The 16,750-nt window shown below is 56.3% G+C and overlaps 1 protein-coding gene across 4 annotated transcripts in view; it reads right to left on the bottom strand.

The window, feature by feature from the left end:
* LHPP (phospholysine phosphohistidine inorganic pyrophosphate phosphatase) overlaps window positions 1-16,750 on the bottom strand; it is a 119,041-nt gene that overhangs the window by 99,007 nt on the left and 3,284 nt on the right. For all 4 annotated transcript variants that reach the window (XM_047073574.1, XM_047073575.1, XM_047073577.1 and 1 more), the window contains exon 2: window positions 1,644-1,831. In XM_047073574.1, the coding sequence (XP_046929530.1) occupies window positions 1,644-1,831 (188 nt within the window). The remainder of the gene's footprint in view (window positions 1-1,643; window positions 1,832-16,750) is intronic.

The following is a 16,750-nucleotide window of genomic DNA, read 5'->3' as shown; positions in this document are numbered from 1 at the left end:
TATAAAACTCTAGACAAGGCAGACCTATTCAGAAGGGAAAAAACCAGAACACTAGGTACCCCCGAGGCAGGAGGGGATGGGCACTGACTGGGCAGCACGTGAGGGAACTTTCAAGGTGATGGTTAAGTTCTAGATCCTGATCGTGACAGGGTCTCGCATCTGCGAAAACTCAGAAGTACACTAGAGAGGTCTGCATCTCACCGTGCATAAATTTCCTATCAGAAGGAAGAAATATAAACAGATGTTGAACCCTAGTTAATGATGTGCTGAAGTTTTGGGGATGTGTACCAATGTCTGCCGTTTACCTTGAAACGCATCAAAAAGATAAGATGAAAAGATGGACGGAGGGACGGGCAGACGCATGAAGAACAAAATACAGTAAAAACGTCACTGGTAAAGTCAAGGTGACGAGCATACAAATATCCCAACTAAAATTCCTTCGGCTTCGCTGTATGTTTCAAAATGTCATAATAATATGCGGGCGGTGGGGCGGGGGGTGGGGCTGGGGGGGGAGAATTCATCAACAATAAAACTTGGAAAAAGATTCCAGGTCTGAAAACAGAGGCAGGACTGCAGCCCAAGAGGCCACTCCGGCTGCCCCTCCAGCCAGCGCGAGCTCTAATATGCACTTGTTTCTGCGCCCTTAAGAGGCAGATGCTGACCCTCCCCCCTCCCTCCCTGCTCACTCCACCCCCAACCCTCCCTTTGCCCCAGGGGCAGGGATTTTCTCTCTTAAGTTTTTCCTTCTCTTTGAGGACCTGTTCTAAAGACGCTGGCCGTGATCCCAGATCACAGAGGAAGGATTTTTGAGAAACAGGATTTCTAAAGCCTGGGCATACTGCCCTTGACTGGCACCAGAGCTATGGATTTGACACTCGGGCCTTTCAGGGAGCACCCTCAAACTCCCCCCCCCCTCCCGCTCCTGCCGGGAGGCAGAGAAGTATCCTTCTGCCAGTGGTTTGTAAATAAAAATACCAAGCGTGAGGGAAGAAAGAGGGCTCGGTGCATCGACAGGAAAGTGTCCTGAATTCCGAAGCACTGCTTACGTTTCCACTTTTTAAATATTCAGAAGGTACCAGATAATACTGCTCCTTCCACTTCTTTCCAGAAGAACTCTGCACTGAGGGTCAAAGGGGCTCTTTCCTTGTCTTTAGACTAAGATCGGGATGTAAACCTTGTGCCATTTGCCAGAGAGCAGGGCTGTTTTTCACCAACAGAGCTTAAGCTTGGGGTGGGGGGTGGGGGGTGGGTAGGGGGAGCAGGGGAGGCAGGGAGGGAGGAGGGGGTGGTAGCAGACAGAAACCTGTGGGCTTCAATCTAGCCCTCATTCTCCCCACCCCCACCAACCCTAGAAGCTAGAACTTTGCCCCGTGACAATTCCCTGCCCCCTCGGTCCCTTCTAGATCAAAGAGAGCAGGCTCAGGATGTTCCTGAGGCATCTGGAACGTGCCTCATCGTCTGCTATTTGGCTGGGGATAGAAGGGGCCTGGTCCCCAGCAGGAAGCCCACTCAGCTTCCATCTCACAGGCCCCAGCAGGAGCCAAATTTCTCCGTGTCCTTCCCAGGACTTTGGCCCAGGGGAGAGGGACACCCTCCCCCACCCCCACCAGCCCCAGGCCCAGGCCCAGGCCCAGCAGGCCTACCGTCATGGATGAGCAGGTGTGGCCGCAGGCCTCGCTCCTTCAGGATCAGGCAGGTGGCCGGGGCCGGGGCGGTCACCTCGCCCTCAGAGATGTCGAAGCCCATGTGCCGCAGGAGTCCCACCAGGTCCCCCCGGGACTTCTGTGACTCGTTGGTGCAGAACCTCACCTTCAGCTGGGACCGCTTCAGTCTGGAAGTGGGAACAGGACAGGCAGAGGGTGCTGTCGGCCCTCAGAGCCTGCGGCCTCTGAGGAGGAAGCCAGATGGGCGCTTCCCAAGGGCAGTCAGGACCCTCCCCGCAGGCCAGGCCACTGTGGCTCCCAGAGATGGGCCTCGGCTGACCTGGGGTCAGGACGGGGATGCCGAACTAGGGCTGACCCTTTCCAGGGAGCCCCGACAGGCCCCACAACCCTCCTTTCCATCCTCACTGAGCTTGGTGCCCAGGACACGTCCCTACCCCCTCCACCTGGGACATGTCCCACTCCCTCTGCTTGGGCCACGTCCCCACCTCTTCATCTGAGACACATCTCTACACCCTTCACCTGGGACACCTTTCCTCCTCTCCTTCTGCCTGAGACACGTTGCCTCTCTACACGTGCCAATTCTCCCACCTTCTAAGACCCCCTGGAGATCCCCCGCCACCGTCCGGTCCCACTCGGCCCGGCTGGAGATCACCTATGAATGTCCGCAGCAACTTCTCTATACCATTCCATGGTTAGCAATTCCACTTGTCATGTGAGCTGCGTGTGCCTAAGTCACTCGGGATCCATATTTCCCCTAAAGTGCGAAGGCTGAGGGACCAAGCTCGGCTGTGTCTTCTCAGTGGTGTCACTGAGGCGATCACTGAGGTGCCCTGTCACCCAGGGCGATCCCGGGTAGACAGGCAGGACACGGGGATCCCCTGCAGGCCCAGCGTTAACCTGACATGACCCTGAGGTGCTGTGAAAGGTCAGCAGCACCCACATTCCTTCTCTCACAGGGCACCTGCTACATCTTGGCTGCACTTGGGCAGGCTCTCAGAACGCAAAGCCACAGCGTAGATGCGTAAAGAGGCCCCACAGGCAATAACACGCAACCTCCCACAGGTTACTGAGCACCTACTAAGTGGCCTGGCTGGGCCAGGGCACCGAACCGTAACCTTGACCGCAGACAGGCTCCCCACTCCCCTGGAGCCACAATCCGGTGGGCGGGAGGGAAACTTTGCAAAGGAAGGCGAATTTGTGATTTGCGAACAGAGAGGTGCTCTGAAGGACTGGACGGGATGAAGAGACAGATGGGGACCAGAGTGGGTGGGGAGACTGCTCGGGAGCTGAGGCTTGAAGGGAGAACAGGGCACAGGGCGCCCGGCACAGGGAAGGAAAGGAGGCTGGCATGGCTGAGCCCACGAGCCAGGGGTCCAGTGGGAGGGGGGGAAGTCCACACGGGCCCTGACCCAGAACACACAGCCCTCTCTGGACAAGCCGTGGCCGGGACAAAGGAGCAGTCCTACTCGGCACCGTGGGATCGTGGAAAAGACACCAGGCCACAAGTCGGGAGCCCCGGGAAACCCCTAGTAAAGTTAACCAGGTACGCTAATCGTCACCCAGCACTGTTCGCAGACAGATCTCCGGACACACGCACGTCAGTGGTCTCCAAACATGCAGGAACTCATCTTTACTTTTCAGCCACGCTTTCAAGTTTTACAGTTTTTTGTACTATAAATAATACATTTAATCCAGTGTTAAGTACGTAACATTTGTTATTTAGACATAGATATTCATGTACGAGAGGGACGGCCCCGTGTGCAGAAGTAAACACACAGATTGGACCCAGTTACTCAGAACTACGCACTTGAACTCAATCTCCATTCGGGCAAATAAGTGAGACCCAACCAAAAGTGCTACTGTGCCCCAACCCTAGCAGTGACACTTTTTATCCTGCTTGATGACTAAGGACATTTGAGTCTCAGAAAGTTCAAGGACTTTCTGCTCCTCCTCCTGGATCTGAGACTCTAGGGACGCGGGCTCATTCCTACTTGACCCCAAAGCAGATCCTGCAACTGATGTGGAGTCAGGAACAGGAAGCACATCCACGGTGGCCTACAAAGCCAAAGGGGCTCCAGAGGACAGAAAGGTCTCATCCCAGGATGGGGTCTCAGAGAAGACTTCCCAGAAGAGCCAGGTGCAACGAGAATCTCTTGCAGCACAGACAAGAAGGCCAGGGAAGGGTGGGCGGAGCACAGGGAGGGAGGAGCAGGTGCGGGGCAGGCCCTGCCCTCCCGGGACCCGGTCAGGTGTCAGAATCTTCTAGCAGCCTTGGGTAGATGGAAGCTGAGGCAGAAAATGAAGCCGGGAAGGAGGCTCACTGAGCGGGTAGGGATGCCTCAGGCAATCTACTCCATCCTGGGGTGGAGGGAGCTCCAAATGCCAACACTCCTTAGCGATGACAGAACTGGGGGAAAGGTGGTATGTCTGTCCAGCGTCCTCTTCTCCACCCTGTGCGACGCTGCCCTCGTACTACCTCTCTGTATTTTTCTTTCTTTATAACACTAGCCAGCATCGCCAATCATCCGATTTATATCTTTGCTTACTGTCTCTCTCCCAGACCTGCGTGCCACCATGAGACCAGGAATGACATCTGGTCCGTTCTCCCCCCAAGGGTGTCCTGAACCTCCAGCTCCCTCACAAGCCCCGCTGGCAACAGGCAGGATTCAGCGGGGAGAACACGTGTTCCCACATTAAGATCAGCCTCCTGACCCTCCGTGCACTGGGGCTGACAGGTGCCACTTGGCAAGAAATCCGTAGATCTACCAATAACAGAGTGAACACACACCGAGAGGCTAACAGTGTCTCAATCAACAGCCCAGGTGGCTCAGTCCTTTCTTAATATTTGTCTTTCCTAATTAGAGTGTTATGAATTATCAATCACGTTAGTGGTTAATTGCCCTTCATAAAGATAGCTTTTGTATTTTTAAATTAGGCAGTTAATATATTGTAACTAATAGCATCACCTTGTGCATTATGGACAGATCTTCGTTGATTGGCGCCTGGAACGTGTGATTCGCACCCAAGTTAATGGAGCAGTTGAGGGAAGAGGTGCAGGGGTGTCGGGGGACTAATTAGTGCTAATGAATGATGATGTGACCTTCTCAGAACAGTGAACAATCGGCGTGACAGTGAGATGACTGAGCCTCACATCTGCTATTCAGAGTGCAACTTCAGACGCCGATGACAAATGAGCAAATAACAGAACTGACTTCGGGACACTTTGGCCACGGCCACAGGTCCCCTTTGAAATCCCAACCTGAGTTCATAAAATGTGCGTTAGGGGCGCCTGGGTGGCTCAGTCGGTGAAGCATCTGACTCATGGTGTCGGCTCAGGTCACGATCTCGAGGTTTGTGGGTTCGAGCCCCATGTCAGGCTCCACACTGACAATGCGAGGTGCCTGCTTGGGATTCTCTCTCTCCCTCTCTCTCTGCCCCTCCCTTGGACACTCTCTCTCAAAATAAATAAATAAACTTAAAAAAAAAAAAAAAACAACCACATGCTTTAAAATCAAAGTACTCGTCTTAGGATTAGATCAGTCCCGAAAAACCTACTGTAAAAGGTTTGGGAAATCCCTTCCCTGTGGGTCTGTTCGTCCCCCTTTCTGACCATTTGAGAAGAGTCCCAGATCCCGTCTCCATTTCTTGTAATCACTGCAGATAATAGAAATGTGTGTCCTTAGAACAGTAAAGTATGAATACAAATTACTACAGTGAGCCCTGCCTCGGGGCTCAATACCTGTGATCTGATTTCGTCCAAAGCCACGCAGTCTGTATTCCCTACACGCACCCCCTGGGCCAGGAACGAGCTAAGTAACGAGCCGAGAGACCGAAACCATCGTCCCCATTCCAGAGATGAGAAAAACAGAGGCTCCAAGAGGCAGACCTATAAAGTCATGCAGCTTCTAAGTAGCAGAGCCCGCAAGCTATCAACCGACTACACAGGGGTGGCGTGTGCAGGCCTGTGCTTTTCCAGTCAGGGAAGGGCCGTGCCCAGGCGAGACCCAGCAGCCCAGGTGCACGCGTGGGGCACGGGGGACAGAAAGTGCAGCATGATGGATCAGCGCGGAAGGAAAGGCCCTGGACGGCCAATGCTACGGGCTGAGTTGTGTCCCCCACCTTGCAAATTCCTATGTTGAAGCCCTCAGGACATAATGAGGCCACAAGTGTGGCAGGACACTTGTCCTGACGCTGTGTCACACCTGTCCTGTGACAGGACAGGACCCGTGTCCTTAGCAGACACACCAGAGCCCTCTCTCTCTGTGCCACCAAGAAGCCAGGACGAGAAGTGTCACCAGAAACCGATGCTGCAGGCACGAGATCCCGGACTTCCCAGCAAACATCTGTCTGGTTTTTCGATGTGTCGGTACAAACAGACTAAGATAGCCCACGACCCAAACCCTCAGCATCTCTTGGTGGGGAAGGGTCCTTGCCATCCTTGCCAGATGTCACAGATTTGGCCTCACGAGGCCTGGAACACAAGAATTCCGAATGTGGGGAAAGCCCCAGGCAGGCATGGCTTCAGGCCTTCAGCTCAGGAAAGCAAAGCCACAGGATTTCAGCCGCAGGCTGGGCACGGCTCCAGGAGTTATCCCCACCCCCAAAACCCAAGAACCCCTAGAACGGGGGTCCTACTGCAGGACCCTGGCATCCCAGGGTGCGGCTCCAGCCAGACCGCCTTTCTGAGACCTCGGCCACCACCTCACCCTGCTGCCCCCTCCCCGGGAGTCGCACAAGAGTGGGACTTGCCCCACTTCCGGCAGCCACACCAGATCTTTGAACTGACCTTTACCTCATCCCGGCAGGCCAGGACAAGCCTCTGAGTGACAACGTCGCCTGGTGCAATTACTGTGCATCACATGAACTGGTCCCTTGCAAATCACCTCGGACCTCACACATCTGCTGGCTGTCGGCATCTGCCAGGGGCGCTCACCCGAAAATAATGGAAACCCTCTCATTATCGTTCGGTAGCAAGTAGAGCGCTGGGGCGATTCCTGGCCATCCCGACCGACCTTGGCAGAGCTCCCCAGCCCGCTGCCCTCTCCGGCTTGCCACAGCGGGGCTGGGAGGGGAGACCACACAGGGGGCAAGGAGGCTGCTGCCCCAGACAAGACTCTCCCAACTGGGCCCGTCCTCCCTCCTCCCTCCACCCCTCCCCTCTGGCCCTCAGGAAGCTGTCACCTTCGTGTGACCCAGGGAGACCGTAAGCCACCCAGAGTCTGCCGCATCCTCCTCTGCAGCCAAATCTCACTCGGCCTTCAAGGCCTGGTTCATGTCTCCCTTCCTCCAGGAAGCCCCCCAGACCCCATCCCATGCCCGCCCAGGCAGAGCCCCACTTCGGCTCTGCTTTCACAGCCCTCGGAGCCTGGCAATGCCTATCTGTGGGGGGCACCTAAATAACCCAAATTCCAGATCCGACGGGCCCACCGGGGAATGGAACCACATTGCTCCAGTACCCAGGGAACCTCAGGAAGAAACCCCATGCTCACAGCTAAGCCCACCCACGGGCAGTACTGCTTCCCCACTGCTCAACCGCTGCTCCAGCGTCTGTCTCTGGTGCAAGGTTTCTAGAGGATTCCAGAGGAGAAAGCACAGTGGAGCTGGATGCATCCAGACAGGTAAACAGGAGGCTGGGCCTACGTGCAAGGGGCTGGAGTGAGTTGCTGTGGCACACACGTGCCAGAAAGTACTTCTACTGCCAGGCGGCGGGCCCGGTGGCCACGTGGTGACAAGGACGCACCTCAGAGGCTGATGACCGTGGCCGGGGTCCCAGCTCTGCCACCCAGTGGCTGTGGGACCTTCAGCGCGCCATTCCTTCTGTGACTCAGTTTCCTCTTCTGTAAAACGGGGATGATAATAGCACCTGCCTCCCATTATGAGGCTCCAGCGAAACCTGTAATGTGCCTGCAGAGGCCTGGCACACAGTAAGTGCTCACTACGTGCCAGCTGCAAACACCTGCCAGTGACCTGTGGACAGGCTGCCCCGGCCTTATTCACTCCCCCTCTACCCGCCCTAATGTCTCAGAGTACACAGGGGCACTCGCCCCCCTCACCCCGGCCACCTTGTCAGCAAGCAGCGGCAGCCGGGACCCCCCCACCCCCACCCCACCCCTGCCCCCACCCCACCCCTGCCCCCACCACCTGCACCCACCTGGGGCCTCTGAGTCGGAGGGTGCGGAGGGTCTGGGAGGCGAGGCCGACCAGACTCCAAATCGCCGCGCGCCCCTGCCCCCCCGAGGAGAGACCTCTCCGGGCCGGTGTGGGGAGGAGGCCCTGAGCCCCGAGTGGGCTCCTGGGTGGTTCCCGGCTGGCAGGTCAAACTTCCAGCGACAAATGAGATTAGCACGCAGAGGGGGTGGGTGACTTCTCCCCGTGGAGAGAAAGCTGAGTGTGCTTTTCCTTGATCCTGTTTCATCCCTGGGCTGGTCCCCCAAGAGCTGCAGGAGGCCCGCGGGCTGGGCTGGAGTTGTGGCCTCCCGGCTGGAGCCTGGAACCTTCTCCGAGGGATGCCAGAAAAACACACCAGGAGGGGAGGGGAAGGTGAGGGGCGGGGAGGGACGTCCCCCACCCCCTTTCGGCGGCCTGCTTTGCCCCAGGGGCCACAACTAAGACGTTCTCTGGTGGAGTGGAAGGTCCCTGTTACTACTAAAGGGGGACAGCGGCAGAGAGATAAAACTATGCCTCGGTCTCCCCCAGAGAGGAAAAGGACCTTCACGACACCTCAGGGGGCTGTTACGAACCGAAACTCGGGCGTCAGCACCCGGCCAAGGCCGCCGGCGGCGAACATCGGTCTCGGCTGCCCTACGGGCACCAAGACGCATAGGCAGCAGGGCCCTGTGGTGGTGCCAGCGCTCTCTGACTCTGACACCTTTGGCTGCTTGTCTCTTGGAAAGCCACAGCGCTTGAGAACACACATTTGGAAGAACTGAATCCTACGAAGTACTTACTTGCTCTAAGAACACAATCTTTTATTTTTTTTTAAGTTTATGTATTTATTTTGAGAGAGAGAGAGAGAGAGCAGGGGAGGGACAGAGAGAGAGAGGGATAGAGAGAATCCCAAGCAGGCTCTGCGCTGTCAGCTCAGGGCCCGACACGGGGCTCAAACGCACAAACCGAGAGGTCACGGCCTGAGCCGAGACCAAGAGTCGGACGCTTAACCGACTGAGCCACCCAGGCGCCCCTAAGAACCCAATTCTTAAAAATAGAAGGTCAAACAGGAGCCCAGGAGTGGAAGAGGAACAGTTTTGCTGTAGAAAAACCCAGTCATTCGTGCATACCAAGAGGTGCCCGTGTTGATTCAGGGAGGGGACCAGCCCAGCTCCCTGAGGGCGCCAATGATGGGCATCAGCTGGGGTCAGGGAGCCGCCCGGTGGCCAGAGCAGCAGCGGAAGGGCTTTGGGCCCATGAGAATCGGGTCTGGCTTCCCAGCTGGGGTCCTGCACTTGCGCCTTGCAAATGCCCTTGGCCAGGAGGCATCCAAAGGCCAGACTCTTGGGGTCCCTGAATCCCAGCCATGAAATGGGGTAACAGGTGCCTGGTCTTCTGCTCTCCAGCACCGGGCACGCCGTGAGCCGTCCCACATGATGGTGTGACCATCGGGCTAGAAACACCAAGGGGCACCAGTAACAGCCTTTGCCAGTAGTTCAGGCTGGACCCGCTGTACCTCCCCTTTCCTTCCACCGACCCAGCAGGGCAGACCTTTTGGCTAGGCTGACAGCCAGCTGTTCCCCTGCCCTCAAGTCCCTCCCTAGTCTCCATCCGACATTCTGTGGGCAGCGATGCACATCACTGTGTCGTCAGAGTCCAGGCAAGAAACAGAGTCCAAAGTCTGGACGGAGAGAAGAGAGAGAACAAGGGACGTGGTGACGCACACAGCCGGGCCATGGCTGGGCCTCTCAGTCGGGACCAGCCGGCCAGTGACCTCAGGGAACAGCAAGGAGGTCAGACACCGGGCAGGCTCCAAAGCCAGAGCCCTTGTGAAACGCGAGGTTTGCCTTCCCCGTGCCTGGGACTGCCATCCAGCATGTTCCCTCTGACCCGCCCGAGCCTCGGAGCTCAGACCAAAGGGACGTGTTGAGCCCACAGGCATCGATTTACTATTTATTAATAAACACAACTTAGAATCAAGGGCCAGGGAATCCAGAAGCCAGAGGAGACCTTGCATAGCGTTCGACCAACGGCTCATTTCACCAAATGGGAGACTGAGGTGCAGAGGGACACAAGGTATCTTTGGACCGTTCCCAACCTTGGAGAGCCAGTTGCCAGCCAGTCCTCCCCGAGCACCATCAGAGGCTGGTCCGGGCCAGGAGCTGCAGCCGACAGAGGCTCCCGAGATCAGGTGGCAGGGGGTGGCAGCCTGACTCAGAAAGCAACACACCTACTGCCCACACCTCTGAATGTGTGGCTGAGGCTTGTGACCCGACCCTCTCCAACCTCAGTTTCCACATCTATAAAATGGGACACTAACGGTAGCTACTGATGGGGCTATCATGAAGACTATATTGAAAAGCCACATAACTGAGCGTCTGGGTAGCTCAGTTGGTTAAACACTGACTCTTGATTTGGGCTCAGGTCATGATCTCATGGTTGTGAGAGACTGAGCCCCACATCGGGCTCAGTGTAGAGCCTACTTGGGATTCTCAATCTCTCTCTCTCTCTCTCTCTCTCTCTCTCTCTCTCCCCCCCCCTTCTCCCTGGCTTGCCTGCCCCACCCCCCCAAAAAATGAAATGAAATAAAATAAAATAAAATAAAATAACAACCATATCAGAAGCACGTGGCATATTACAAAAAATGAATACCAGTGAAGACATGGGTAGTGACAGCACCAACCACATCCCTGGCAAGCCCAGGCTGGGGACATCTGGGCCCTCGAAGCAGGCAGTCTGGGGGGAAGCCTGATGCCCAGTGAACCAGGGCCAGAAAGGGCCAGGAGGTGAGGGAGCCCAGAGAGCACCATTAAGAAAGAGTGTAAAGTTCAACCCAGCAAAGGGAGGCTGGGGCAAAAATCCAGGGCTGACCGTCCTGATGAACAATCCTGGGGCACCTGGGACAAAGGGAACCCTGACAGCAGCTGCCAAAGCTCCCGGTGACTGGCCTCCAGCACCTCTCCCAGCCACCCAGTGCATCGTCCACAGGCTCACACTGAATTCTCAAGACAGTCTGAGAGATCGGTCGATATCCCCATTCACAGATGAGGACCTGGGGTTCGGAGGGGCCGACAACCCTTTAGTATGAACTGGCCTCACGAGAATGTATACAAATGTGAAAAATACAGCAGCTTGGGCAGAGCTGAATGATTTCGTGTTGAAATCAGCACCAAGTTCAACAACTCAAGGACTTATTTGCTAAGTAACCACCTCCTGACCACCGTCTGATCCTTCAAGCAACAACATACTCCTTTAGCTTCTAGATGTGGGACAAGCAAAATGGTGGTTAAGAGAAAACACCTCACTTAACTTACACCCCCCCATGACACAGGTGGGAAACTGAGGCACAAAAAGGCTATAAAACCTGCCCAAGACCACATCACAATCACAGGACAGAGTCGGGACTCAAAACCCAGGCTCTCACCCACAAAAGCTGACACCTACCTTTAAAAAAAAGAAATCTGGGAGCGCCCGGGTGGCTCAGTCGGCTGAACGGCCAACTTCAGCTCAGGTCATGATCTCGCGGTTTGTGGGTTCGAGCCACATGTCAGGCTCTGTGCTGACAGCTCGGAGCCTGGAGCCTGCTTTGGATTCTGTGTCTCCCTCTCTGTCTCTCTCTGCCCCTCCCCTGCTCATGCTCTGTCTCTCAATAATAAATAAACGTTAAAAATTTATTAAAAATAACAATAAAAAATAAAATAATAAAAAAAGAAATCTTTTAAAATTTATTTATGTATTTTGAGACACAGTGAGAGAAAGCGAGCGAGGGAGGGGCACAGAGAGAATGGGAGAGAGAAAGAATTCCAAGCAGGGTCCGCACCGTCAGCGCTGAGCCTGACGTGGAGCTCAAACTCACGACCCTGGGATCACGACCTGAGCCGAAATCGATGCTTAATCTGCTGAGCCACCCAGGTATCCCTGCCTTTTTTCAGGTGACAGGTAAGAGGCAGAGCTTGCCCTGAGGACAGCACGGGCCGCACTCTTCCTCATGAGGCATCTTTAAGCAAGGTTGCGTCTCTGGGTCCTCCTCTATACGTGGGCAGCATCCCGCCAGCCCCACGGTCATGGGAAATCGCCCTGAACCCCACTGCGGGCAGGGATCAGGCAGGGTTTGCCCATATGGCTTCCCCGTACGTCCTCGGGGTGCTGGGGGAGGCGTACGGACTCCTTTTGTGAGCCCCCTGAGTAACCCATGCCTCAGTGACCCCCTAATCTGCAGGGGCTTCCTACCAGAGGCAGCACGGGTGGGATACACCATTAACTCTGTTCCAGAACCAGCAGCCTGGCTACGCTTGATTTCCACGTGGTGGCCCTGTGCACCCATGCTGAGATCAGAAACCGAGAAACAGCTCTTGTCCGGTATGGTCTCACACACCCATCCAGCATCCCTCAGTTTCCCTCCATGTGGGTCAGCGTGCACGATTCTTTTTTGTTTTTATTTTTTTTAAGTCTGTTTATTTATTTTGAGAGAGAGCACGCAAGCAGGGTAGGGGCAGAGACACAGGGGAGAGAGAGAATCCCAAGCAGACTCCACGCTGTCAGCGCAGAGCCCGATGTGGGGCTTGAACTCAGGAACCACGAGATCATGACCCGAGCTGAAGGCAGACGCTTAACTGACTGAGCCCCCCAGGCGTCCCTACCCCGATCTTTTTGAATAGCTACAGAGTACTCCCGTCTGGGTAAACTGATTTCTTCCCTCCTCCTCTCCTGACGGACAAGCAGCTTGTTCCCAGCCACACATATGAAATTATAAACCTATGAACCATTGAGCCGTCAGCTGGCCCAGACTTCAATATTGTTATTCATCAAAACACTTTGACCGTGATCACTGACTGGCTTCATAATCATTTGTAGATTTGAACGGAGAAAATATACACTTGTCAAACACTGTTCTTTTTTTTTTTTTTAATTTGGGGGGGGGTTCCACCCTGGGTTTCATTTGGGGGATAAGTGCCCTGAGGCTACATAAGGGTCGGAATGCCCCAGCTCGGGACCTGCAGGGACTCAGCCTCCAGTGAGCCATGAGAACTGGGTGGATGAGGGAGGAGTGTGGGGCAGGGGGCAAGGACGGTGTGATGTCAGGAAAGGGGGGCACTGTGTCTTCAAGTCCTCTGTGCTTGTGGGGAAACACAGAGGAAGGAGTGTGGGAGGAAGCACAGTGTCACCGTGGGGGAACGCGTGGGCCAGGGCCGGTGACGAGGGTTTGGACTTTTTACTCCATACAGTCACGTACCTGCGGGACTGTTCGCGAGGAGGGGGCTACTTACGACTTTTGAAGCTAACACTGTAAAAGTTACAAAACCAGACAGAACACAGCCCAGGAGAGGGTGTCGTGTTCTCCTGGCGCCATCTCTGAAGACAGAGTGGCTCCTGTCGGCTTAAACAAGCTCAAACAAGTGGCCGCCCCCTCTGACATCCCGAAAGGGCCTCCCCTGGCAGGTGCTGGGCCACGACTGGGCCCAAGCACCTTGAGGCAGCAAGGTGAGGCTCCCGGCTGTCCCCTGGTCCCTAGCGATTATTATTGCCACTCCTACGGCCGGACGCTGCCGGGGTGGCCCGGCATCGAGGAGGGGTCAGTCTATTGTCTGCAGGGTGGCGACTTCGGACAAGGCTCCCTTGGCCCAGTCCCTCGCGGCTCCAGAACCTGCTGGGAGGCGCCTGAGTTTTAACAGGGTCGCTTCCGGTGCACCCGGGGGGCTTGAGAGGCCCCACTTGGAAGGATGGGTTGTGGGCCCGGCGGTCCTGGGTGGGAATTGCTTTATGAAGCTGCCCTGCGCCGAGGTCCACTTTCTTCCGCCGGCCACAAAAAGGCTGGACCCAGCGGGGCCCGGCAGATGTGCTTTAGTGGCCTGAGACAGGATGCAGTAAATGCCCACCTGCCTTTCACATGCAGATGCCTCCGGGGCTCTCCTTTGTGCTGGCCAGCGCCTGGGCCGGCCCCTGTCGCCCCCGCTGTGCCGGGCCCTGCCTCTGAATGGCTCCCCTCGGAGAGCCCAACTGCCCAAGAATGGGCTCCAATAAAGGGCCTGTTGGGGGGACCCGGGTCGGTTACAGATGTCCCATTACCACGCCCGCCCACAAATCCTAGAGCAGAAAGAGGGCTCGCCGGCCCCCACAGCTCCAGGAAGGAGTCGGTGTGGCCTGTGCGGCCTTCGGTTCCATCTGGGATGCTCCCGGCCCAGCTGGCATCTTCAAGACCCCAGCGCACACAGTGGCGGCTCTGCGAGACCGTGCTCCCCCACCCCAGCTCCCAGTTCCCCGCCCGCCTGGCCTCTGTCTGAAGCGGGCCCTTCTGGGTGCTGCCTACACTGATCTCCCATCCGGACCCCCAGCTTCCCGAGGGCAGAGACCTCTATCTACCTCGTTGGCTGCGGAGCGTCCCCGGAGCCTACAGCAGGTGTTGCAGAGTTTAGAAACGCTCAGTAAATACCTATCGGGTGTGGGAGTGAATGAAGGAGCAAATGCACATACTGAGAGGCAGTGTGGCACTGTGAGGGACACTGAGGCCCTGGACTCACACGGACCCAGGGGTTAAACTGGCCCAGCCACTTTTTTTGCTTCTGCCCGTTCCTGAATCTCTGCACCTCAGTCACTTTAAAAAGGGGCCCCAGGGGCGCCTGGGTGGCGCAGTCGGTTAAGCGTCCGACTTCAGCCAGGTCACGATCTCGCGGTCCATGAGTTCGAGCCCCGCGTCGGGCTCTGGGCTGATGGCTCGGAGCCTGGAGCCTGTTTCCGATTCTGTGTCTCCCTCTCTCTCTGCCCCTCCCCCGTTCATGCTCTGTCTCTCTCTGTCCCAAAAATAAATAAACGTTGAAAAAAAAAAATTAAAAAAAAAAAAAGGGGCCCCAGGTTCGCCTGGGTGGCTCAGTCGGTTAAGCGTCCGACTTCAGCTCAGGTCACGATCTCGCGGTCCGTGAGTTCGAGCCCCGCGTCGGGCTCTGTGCTGACAGCTCAGAGCCTGGAGCCTGCTTCCGATTCTGTGTCTCCCTCTCTCTCTCTCTGCCCCTCCCCCGTTCATGCTCTGTCTCTCTCTGTCTCAAAAATAAATAAAACGTTAAAAAAAAGAAAATTTTAAAAAAAGGGGCCCCAAATCCCTACCTCACGACTGGTGGTGAAGGTAGCTATGGGGTCGAGCACCCACCCGGGGCATCACAGGCCTCCTTCAGTGATTGGTGACCACTGTTACTGTGGTCCACACCATTCTGAAAAGCAGAGCTTAATGATTTGTATTTCTTTATTTATTTTTCGTGTTTATTTTTGAGACGGGGGGGCGGGGGGGGAGGGAAGGAAACACAGGATCTGAACTCTGACAGTACAGAGGGCTGCACCAAAGTCGGACGCTTAACCGACTGAGCCACCCAGGCACCCCGGAAAAGCAGAGTTCGTACCCTCCATGTGCTCTGTGTCTCCAAAACAGTGGGAACCTTTCAGAAAATCGGAGGACGCATGTCACTCGGGAAAGTCTAGGAAGAAGAGTGGGGAGCCGGCCCCTCCGGGGCTCCCAGAATGGAAGGTGCTGCTGGAAATCTGAGGCGCTGGGGAGCCGCCATTCGGGTGAACGAAGGTTCCCCAGGACCTCGTCCCCTCCCCACCATGCCTGTCCCCCAGCTGCTGCTCTCGCTCCAAGGGCTTCCACTGAGCTCCCCAGGACATCAAAGTGAGCCACGCATATCAAGGAGCCCCCCCCCATCGAGTGCAGGGGGCTGTAAACACTACAGAAAGCAGCCAAACGCATGCAGCACCGGGGCAGACGGCACCTGTTCCTTCCACGAACGGTTCCTGGGAGAGCCCATGCTTGGCTCGGCCACCACAAAAGAGGGGTATCCTCATCCCGTATGTGTGAAGCACCCCCATGGAAAACTCCCGGAGCAGGGGGAAGTTTCCAGCACCACACTCACTACCACCGAGTGTCTGGACTCTGGACTTGGTGCGTGCCCAGGGCCACCCACAAGGAAGGCGTGTGGGGCTTCCCTGAGCCCGAGTGTGACCGGGGGGCCCGCTGGGGGCTGGGCACAAGAGTAGGCAGAGGAGCTGAAAAGGAATATCCAGGGCGCCAGGGGGCATCGTGGTGCGGGCACTGCGTGGGCCCGGGCTCAGTGGGTGCTGGGCCACAAGGGGGGGTTCATCAGTGAAAAGCCTGCCCAGGAGTCTTTATGCTGCTGAGAGCAAGGGGTTGAGGTGGGCGAGGGGGCAGAGAAGGGCCACAAAGCTCACTTGAGAAGGCCCTGGTGGAGCAGGAGGGGGCGTGGGCACTTGGTCCTGTGGCATGGGAGGCCCAGGAGGTTTCAGAGGGATGAGGCCATTAGTCTTTCAGGCCCCTGGGCAGCACGGCGATGAAACCTCCCAGGAGAAGGAGCACCATGTCCCCTCGTGGAAAATAATCCTAAATGCTCTGGGGAAGGAAATCGCCCTCTCGGCCCACCAAACTGGCTCTGCTATGTTTGAAGACTCTCCTATAGCTGTTAGATTTATACGGGTATAGCTGCTACCAGAGACATCCCAGCTACATAAACCGGCCTGGGTGAAAGAAAATCAAAACCAGTCCCCTCCTAGGGATGAGTGGGAAGGTGCCAGTGCAGAACCCACAGAGGTGAACGGCCTGGGGAGCCCTGCTTACTGCCACACCCCGGGATCTGTGCACCCATCTGTTGGGCAGGCCTGGATCGGGGTGGGAGCATTACTCAGGAGGGGCTGTTGGAAGCCCCTGACCTTTCTCAATACCCACTCCTCCCGCAAAGGTCTCTAAGTGTGGCTCCGGGGGTCTCAGCGGCTGGGAGTCAGGCAGACTTGGGTCTCCGTGGTCCTCGCACCATCCAGGCTGGGACCCCAACAAGACCTGAGCTGTGGTGGCTTCAGCTGATAAAGGGGAATCACAGCCCCTCCACGCCCCAGACTGTCAGGGGACCTCCCCAGATAGAGAGGGGAGAGCATGAATGCCT

This window comes from Lynx rufus, unplaced genomic scaffold (genome assembly GCF_022079265.1).
Source record: "Lynx rufus isolate CCGP_SWC_20201006 ecotype Redwood Valley unplaced genomic scaffold, mLynRuf1.p SCAF_11, whole genome shotgun sequence".
NCBI classification, from domain to species: Eukaryota; Metazoa; Chordata; class Mammalia; order Carnivora; family Felidae; genus Lynx; species Lynx rufus.
Note: the sequence above shows the minus strand (reverse complement) of the source record. Positions and strands in the feature narration are given on the sequence as shown.